Source organism: Salvelinus sp. IW2-2015, linkage group LG24 (assembly GCF_002910315.2).
Source record: "Salvelinus sp. IW2-2015 linkage group LG24, ASM291031v2, whole genome shotgun sequence".
Lineage (NCBI taxonomy): Eukaryota > Metazoa > Chordata > Actinopteri > Salmoniformes > Salmonidae > Salvelinus > Salvelinus sp. IW2-2015.
Window position 1 is genome coordinate 3,081,248 of NC_036864.1, and position 9,041 is coordinate 3,090,288.

A 9,041-nucleotide genomic window follows, 5' to 3' on the forward strand; every position below is an offset into this window, starting at 1 on the left:
CCACTCTCTCCCTTGCTCTCTCTCTCTCCCAACCCTCCCTCTCTCTCTCTCTCCTTCCGCCAGTTCCTGAGAACCTCCGTCTACCTTTGCGTTCCGTGTTGTTGGCGGGACCAATCTGATCTTCTATCTTGCCAATGATCCTGTTGTCAACGCTCTGGTCGCGCAATCCAACCAAAGTCCTCTCGAAATTGTCTTACCCAACTTGGTGATCTCACCTACTCTACGGCAATGCATACCTGCAGTCGCATAGTATACCCGCCTTCCACTAGATTTCATAGGCAGTGAGAGGGTGAATGGGGTGGTATCAGCATATGTAATCGCACGGTCGGTAGAGCAAAGACCTCTAGGGGGTGGAATGACGTGACCGACTTTTTCCCTTTGTTCCAGAAACCTCAACTCTCACGTCCGTCAGATCAGTCGAATCCACTGGATTGGTTCTGAAAGCTTTCGTTATAGCCGGCTCTCTTCTAGTCACTCTCTTATCTCCGCCTCTATCTCTGGCATTATTATTAAATATATTATGATCCTATATATTAGTGTTAGAGACTCATTTGCGACCAACATAAGACTAGGTCAACACAGAGAGTGGAGCTCTAAATATGTAACACAAGACCCTCTCAGGAGTTAAATAATATGCAATCTTCATATGTATTTCGCGATACATATTTGTGTTGGCATTTCGTTTTCTTCTGAGTTTGTATTCGTGCCGTCATTTATGTGATTTAATCGTTGGAGTCATTGCACCTGCTGGTCGCAACTGTAGTCCTAGAGGCCACAGATATGATATACCGCCCCTTTGCTTGCCGGCTTCAGAAGCTCGCGAGATGGCAGTAAATAGGTGGTTTGCAGACACCACGAACGTGTCAGTAGTCATGATAATCTAGTGCATCATGGAAGTAGCTGCCCATAGAATGGCAAGGCAAGCGTAGAGAAGACGAAAAGATGATAATCAGCAAAAAAACTGATCATCCGATCTCCCTGAGATATTAGAACTGATATGTTGTGTATGCACTAGCTTTGTTGAGAACAATAACATACACGACAGCACTCTGCGCAACAATTAGGGAGAGAATTCGTCTTAGCGCGGGCCGCAGCTTGAAACATGTGTTTGACTCATATACCGATTCTCTAGTAGGTGCAGTACAAAGCAATGTATTTCACGCTATGCAGTACTCAAGAAGTTAACCCGCTGCACATCCTAATCAAATTAGATAATGATGTTATGAGTTTTTAAATAAACTTTTAGCCAAGTCTGTCACAAAATCGAGCTCCAATATATGCCACCCCTCCCCTCCCCCTATCTGGGTGAACAGAGGCTTGTCAGAAATCAATGATTGAGTATTCGCAGTGTTATACGGGTTGGTGCTGGTAGGGGTATTTTCGCGTCCTGCATGCGCTGGCATCTACGTAAACCAAATGAACTGAATTATCCAAGATTGTTCTTTTTGACTGAACGAGTCAAAGTTCTGAGCCCAAACTTCCCATCACTAGTGTGTGTGTGTGGTGTGTGTGTGTGCTCGTGTGTGGTGTGTTGTGTGTGTGTGTGTGTGGTGCTGTGTGTTGTGGATGTGTTGTGTTGTGTGTTGGTGTTGGTGTTGTGGGGGTGTGTGTGGTGCTCGGTGTGTGCTGTGTGTGTGTGTTTGTGGGCTGTTTGTAGGCGCTTTAGTGCTGAGCACGTTGAGATCACCTCTGTTCGTTGCAACACTACAGATCCAACGCGGGTGAGAGATGAAGACTGGAATAAAATGTAGTAGGGATGTATTTACCTGTATAGAAATGCGCAGAGGGACTGAGCCCAACCCAAAGGTCGTTCATGGAGCGCTGAGTAAGACATGTGTGTCGTGAAACTTTACCAAGATTTGACACGCGCACGAATAGGAGTAGGGACTGCTGATTGGCCTAACCGAGAAACTACATCAAGTACACGCAGACATGCGGCTCTACAAATCTCACTATTTTTGATAGAGCTGTCTAACTCAGAAAGGAGAGTAGGGGCTCCCAGTGTTACGTCACGCTACGAGTAATGACACCGGTGTTTGGTGTAAGAGTGTTATGGAATGCTCATCTACCATTTACCTAAGTGCGCTAGTGTACAAGATGGTATAACGAAGACCAACAGAAAGCTTAGCCATATCAAGTGGCCGCCAGAGAAGAAGTTCTGCAAAAAATCTGATAACGATGACGTCGAAAGCTAAAGAAATCAATGCCTGAGAAAACATACACCACGTCAATAATCTGAGCCAAGCCTGAACTAGTGAGTGACCAAGAAGACTTGGCCGTGTGGATCATCAAACGAATTATATGCTGATTCGCTCGTTGATGAGGGTCTCGTGTTTAGGACTCACCCAACTGTTAGTAGTGGTTCCAGAAAGAGTATATCAGCGAAGAGTCAGCGCAGTGAGATACCTGCTCACTAACGCGACTGGTCGAGACGAGTTATCAGAGCCTTTTCTTACAGCACACTGCGAGGTTATTCCCAGCGCCCCGTGCTCCATGTATACTTGCGCCTGGATTAGCACGAGATAACCGAATCATGGCAAAAAAGCTCTCTATCACAACACGTCATCACACATATGACGGGTTCTCATCTGCTTCTTCTGCGACTGACACACACCTCAGATCGCAAAGCTAATATCTCATAACCAGTTACCCACCACTCACACACCGCAAACGTCTGCACACACACATCATCTTGATACCATACTCTCTACGAGCCAGAGGTGACCTAGTTGGTAAATAGCATCCACTGTGAGTCCATGACAGTTGCATGGTACTTAGGTAACTTCCATAGACCATACATAGGCAAATATCTATATGAGTATAACTTAGCACCGACGCGGCATCGTGGAGATCAGACGCAGCGTACGAACTTTGATTGCATGATATCTTCATTTCCTCACTTCGCGTTATCCCGACACTTGGAAAGTTCTAGACTTGACAAAATGAGTTCCTGTTTTACTACAGTTATAATTCAAACGGTCTAGGAGCCAGAACGCAGTATGTGACTTTCTACACACTATCAAGTAACTGAAGCTCGAATACTCTCTGGGCATCCGATAACGTAGGATAGACGCAAAGAGGATATTTGAGAAGGTAAACAGAAATGTACTTTTTAATTTTGGGAACGATTTGGATATTGTTGAGAGAAAGCTGACTAGACGCGCTCACTCGTGCCTTGGTGTTTGATGCAGAACAGGATGTGTCATGTAAACACACCTTCTTCTAATTCTCGAGAGAGGAGTCTGCTATAGAAGCTTAATGTTATTTGTTGTTGTATTGAAGTGTAGTGTGATGTCGTAGTCGCTGTTGTCTTCGCTCATTGAACAGCAATTGTGTGTTTTGGGTCATAGTGTGTGTGGTGAGTTGTGGTTGTGATGGAGTGATCGTTGTGATAATGATGGGGACTTGTGTGCAGAGGTAAGTTTCTGTGATGTGTGGTCTGAGATGTGATTGTTGGTGTGTTGTGGCTGACAAGTTGTGGGTCTATGAGTCGTGGATGGTCATTGGCTGAGAGGTGTCTAGTCCTATGTGTAGTGGTCAGAGAACAACGATTCGACTGGCTGTGGAATCTTACAGGCTTCGTCTAGGGAGCGTCCGGTATCTCGGAATCCAGTGCGTAGTTGGGTATAGGAGGGTTGCTGGTGGGAGGTAGTCAAGCGTATCAGACTGGTCCTGGCCTGGATCAGGTACTTTCCTCTACTGGGCCTCCTCGCTTGGTCACACAACGCTTTACGAGGTTACCACACACTTTCATCATCGCTCGGCTAATCCCACGCATAAAATGGAGTGCTGATTGGTACCAAACCTTACCCACATAACAAGGGACTGTAACTCCACTGCCCGACACACGTACGAGATTATCTATCACTCGTGAAACTGAGGTAGTATTTGATTCAGGCAAATTTTATGGTTGTCGTGTGTCGAAGGCTTGAGCAGTATTAGGGCCGCGTACTCTGGCAGCTCGTGTGCATTTTTCGTGGAGAGGCACGACAGAGGGTGGAGAGAGTCTCCCGTATGCTGTATGCCACTCATGCGAACAGTGCGTGTACAGAAAACCCAGTGGCTGCCACCTGCTGCAACCGCCCTGGAGCTCGCAACGGGCTGCCATCGTACTGGGGCAGACTCGCGTCCAGAGACCCCTTGCCCAGCGTAGAGCTATATGCATGCGACCGTGGACGTGGTGTGTGTTTCGTGCCACCAGCGGGTGGCCGCATGTGTACTTTGTGTACAGTGGGGGGCAAAAAAACAAGGTATTTAGTCAGGTCATGACCAATTTGTGCAAAGTTCTCCCACTTAAGATGAGAGAGGCTGTAAATTTTCATCATAGTACACTTCAACTATGACCGACAAAATGAGAAATCACAAATGTAAGATTTTTAATGAATTATTTTGCAAAAAATTTGGTGGGAAAATAAGTATTTGGTCATAAACAAAAGTTTATGTCAATGACTCTCGTTATATACCCTTTGTTGGCAGATGAAGAGGTCACATGTTTTCTGTAAGTCTTCAACAGAGTTAACACACACTGTTGCTGGTATTTGGCCCATCCTCCATGTTCAGATCTTCCTCTAAAGAGCAGTGATGTTTTGGGGGCTGTTGCTGGCACAACACGTGACTTTCCATACTCACCAAAGATTTTCTTATGGGGTTGAGATCAGGAACTGGCTAGGCACTCCCAGGACCTTGAAAAATGCTTCTTACGAAGCCAACTCCTTGTTGCCCGGTGTCAGTCTCCCCGAGCCTGGTCGCAGGTCTACATTTTGTTTCTGGCTGTCCTTTGACAGCTACCTTTTGGTCTTGGCCATAGTGGAGTTTGGAATGTGATGTTTGAGGTTGTGGACAGGTGTCTTTATACTGATAACAAGTTCAACCAGGTGCCAATTAATACAGGTAAACGAGTGGAGGACAGAAGGAGAGCCTTTTAATAGAAGAAGTGTACAGGTCTGTGAGAAGCCAGAAATCTTGCTTGTTTGTAGGTGACCACAATACTTATTTTCCCACATAATTTGGCAAATAAATTCATTAAATAATCTAACAATGTGAATTTTCTGGATTTTGTTTTCCTAATTTTGTCTGTCATGTTGAAGTGTATGAGTGATAAAATTAACAGGCCTCTCTCATATTTTTAAGTGGGAGGAACTTGCACAATTGGTGCTGACTATAATAACTTTTTTGCCCCACTTGTAATGTGGGATTTCGGAAGTAGTATCCAGTGATTCGTAATGTAAGCCCATGCAGGTTGGGCTCACTCATTTCCTATGACATAGCATATTGCTTAAATAAAGGTGTAGCTGATTGTTAATGATACAATACTGTATCTCAGTCACCGTCTGCTCCTGGACACCCAGTAACACTGCAATACACACACAACACTAATGCACTTCTCAAAAACGGCCATCATGACTGCAACACAAAACACATGCATGCAGCTCTAGCACGGTAATTCTCTCAATATTCGTACCTGTGCGGACCCAGGAGGAGCGYAGATGGTGAGAAACGTTCAGCTCGGGGTAGTGGAAGGCTGGGGAGACAAACACAGGATGGATAAGATACAATCAGGTTACTCACTGACGTCCGTGGGGCAAGTAACTCATTTAGAAAGGGTATGTGTGGGAGTACAGTACATGCATATGGTCAGGATGCTATAAACGGCACCCTCGTGTGAGAGTGTATAAGTGTGTGTGTGCACATGCATGTGTGGGATAGTAACTGGTGTATAGATGGGGTGTACGTGTAGTGTCAGTGAGGGGTAGATGAGATGTGTGTGGTGTGTGTGTGAGACTTACGTTCAGCGATCTGCAGCGCGGGGAAGCCCAGGTAGAAGCTGAACTCCACCGTGCTTAGGCGTCTCAGGTGACCGCTGACCTCTGACCCCAACAGGTAGCCCCGCCCATCACGCAACGCAAACGTGATGTCCACCGGAACCTTCTGGTCACCCTGTGGCTTGGCCTGACCCATGGTGATGTTCAGCAGCTGGAGGTAAACACACGTTACAGATTTACAAACTTTTTGATTGATCTGAATCTCTTTCCTCAGCTCCGCTGAACCTGCCCAAGTAAATGGCTAGTACACACACTTTCACGGCTACGACTCTCACCTGTACAGTAACGTTGCCAAATTCGTGTGCGCGTCTGCGTGTCTCCGTGTAGGCCATCAGCAGTCCTCTCTCCACTCGCTCACTGAAGTTACACACACGCACATCCACGTGACCGGGCACAAACTGCAGCACTAGAAAACACACACATTATAGATTATCACACGGACAGTACACACACATTGTCCAATGCAGCACTAAAACGCGCCACACACACACACACACACACACACACACACACACACACACACACACACACACACACACACACACACACACACGACGGATGAGTATTGGACTCAGAACTCTTGACCGTTCAGTCACCAAAGAAACAAATCTCGACGGACTCATTCATTCATTTGATGTTACAGTAATGCCCATAGAGCATCAGAGGCCGCACCAGCCCAACGCATGAACGAAAAACTCAAGTCATGATTCTACTAAGCCTCTAGTAGCCACCATAGGGTCGGGGTTATTGGGAGCCTGCATTTGTGAACAGACTCCTGGAAAAGTTTCATTTAAAACTATGGTCTAATTTTGTACTGAGTTGCACGGAGGCATAACGACTCCTGCGGAATACAGTTGCACATTGACTGCCATGAGGCCGTGATGAGCACCAATACGTTCAAGCTGCGGCCCCCTAAACAATTCAAATTTGTTGCGCAGAGGCGGTGTATGTTTTGGTTCTACAAAGCTGTGTCATCACAACATTCAGTTCATTCAGGAGATCGATGATCAGTTCTGAACATCTATTTCTCTTCTCTACGCTGCCTGCATCATGAGCTACTTCCATGTGCCAATATATGACAGACACGTGGTCTGACCACCATCTCTCTGGAGCTTCTGAGCCGGAGGRGCGTGTATCAATCCTGCTATAGGACTCATTGCGACCAGCAGGTCAAACGAACGATTAAAATGAACGAGTCACTCAGAAAAAACGAACCATATGTGAATCATATGAGATTCCTTTTTCTGAGAGACTTGTTCGTTTTAGCCGTTCGTTTGACCTGCTGGTCGCAATGAGTCCTATAGCAGGATTAATTCATATATGCCAGAGAGAGCGAGAGAGAGAGAGAGCGAGAGAGAGAGAGAGAGAGAGAGAGAGGTTCCTACCAGAGCGTATCTGGTACTTGCGATCAGGTATGCCGTAGAGGGGTGAGACAGTTGGGAACAAGGAGGAGCTTTGTGTTGATTGGCGCAGAGCGTTGACGACAGACATGGCAGTGAAGATCAGAGGTCCCGCCACAACACGGAACGCAAAGCTAGACGGAGTTCTCAGGAACTGGCGGAAGGAGAGAGAGAGAGAGGGGAGGGTTGGGAGAGAGAAGAGAGCAGAGGGAGAGAGTGGAGAGGAGGTTGGGAGGGAGAAGAGAGCAGAGGAGAAGGAAGCCAGGCATGATTGGCTTTCAAGACATTTGTGAAGGGCAAATTTGCACATTCCTGCAATGCATTACAATCATGCTCTTTCCCCAAAGCTTCCCCAGTGAGTATTGATAGTAGGCCTACCTGCAACTCCACTGAGCGGTTGAACTCCCTCTTCAAGATGTCCCTGACCTGGCCAAAGCCCACAGTGGAGCCAGACTTCGGCAGGACTAGGAAGAGACAGGTTTAACCTCAAGCAACCTGCATTCAACTATTGCCAACGCATTCCCTGAAAACACACTCCTAAGCTATACATTAACCAAGGGATGTGCTCCCTTTTAAACAGGTGACCATGAGTTTCCAGCACAACACATTGACAGGCCAGAACAGTAGAGCACAGTGCAATGCATCCCCATCTACAATATTGGAATACAATTGCCTCTCATACAGTATGTACCTCCATCTCTAGTCTACTATGAGTTCTACTGGTGTTGTCTTACCCACTCTGACCAGGTACATGTCAGGCTTGGTGACGTTACACAGGTACTGGCGTCCTGGAAGCTAACCCAAATCAACAGCATAGCCCCCAAGGCCACGAGTATCTAGATCTGAGAGAGGATAAGTTTATCATATGGTTCACTGGCCCGGAAGGTCAAGGCTGACACTAGGTTTGCGGGGGAACTTTAAGAGTCCTAGTAGGCATGTGTAAGCTGTCTATCTTGGATGCACATCGAGTTGTGGGCGCTTTCAAAGTGACAGTGAACGATTGTAGATGTGAGATAGTATGGATTTCTGCCCAATTCGATCTCGATCCTGTGACTACGTTGAATCTTTAAACACACCCGACGCCTTTGTTGTGTCTGTGCTTTAGGCGGGGGAGTCTGTGGAGAAGGTGAGTCCGGTAGAGAGAGGTTACGAGGGCCCTCCCCGATCAGCCTGGTCTCATTACGGACCCTCGACCACAGCCTGCTGTATCACCCAACAGCCTGCCAAACTCATCACCGTACGACTGGTTAAGAATAGATGTTCGGGGGATCGTCTAGCCTTTAACGTAACACTTAAGTGTTATCTAATATTATGAGCCACTCCATAAAGGACAGTGTTATGTTTGTAAAGGACTGTGGTAGCTGAAAAAGTATTGTAGAATTAAATTGACATCTTCTTTAAGTGGTAATAGTTAGTGTGACTCTGGCTGTATGTAGGCGTACTCCACGTCTAGTTGGACGTCTGACTGGCCTATGGTAGGTACTCACGTCTCAGCTGTGACGGGTGATAGAAGCCGCATGATGGCGTTGCATGGGCCCTGGTGGAGAATGTCGTGAGGCTGCGCTCCTCGATACCCATCCTAGTGCACCTCTGGCTGTATGTAGGGATCATCTCCTGGACACATGGAGGTCAGCTGGGTCTCGCAGACATATCTTGCGCGGTTGTGCTGAATAAAATAGGGGTTTAAGGTTTGCGATAGAAAGAAAATGCGCCGAATGCTGTAGGCTACATGTGTTGTTTTGAGGGAATTTCTGATACTAGCGTATTGTTAGATGTTGTTCTTTTTATACTTCAGTTTCTGGGGTTGCTGATCACAATC

At 46.6% G+C, this 9,041-nt stretch overlaps 1 protein-coding gene across 1 annotated transcript in view; it reads right to left on the reverse strand.

Moving 5' to 3' along the window:
• The window catches only part of LOC111951311 (UPF0606 protein KIAA1549), a 15,884-nt gene extending 7,084 nt beyond the window's left edge, over positions 1–8,800 (reverse strand). The window contains exons 1-8 of the mRNA XM_070434699.1: positions 8,710–8,800; positions 7,957–8,010; positions 7,601–7,686; positions 7,208–7,376; positions 6,098–6,228; positions 5,787–5,973; positions 5,462–5,521; positions 3,575–3,712 (exon numbers count right to left, since the gene is read on the reverse strand). Coding sequence (XP_070290800.1) covers positions 3,575–3,712; positions 5,462–5,521; positions 5,787–5,973; positions 6,098–6,228; positions 7,208–7,376; positions 7,601–7,686; positions 7,957–8,010; positions 8,710–8,800 — 916 coding nt within the window. The remainder of the gene's footprint in view (positions 1–3,574; positions 3,713–5,461; positions 5,522–5,786; positions 5,974–6,097; positions 6,229–7,207; positions 7,377–7,600; positions 7,687–7,956; positions 8,011–8,709) is intronic.
• Between the last annotated feature and the right edge of the window lie 241 nt (positions 8,801–9,041).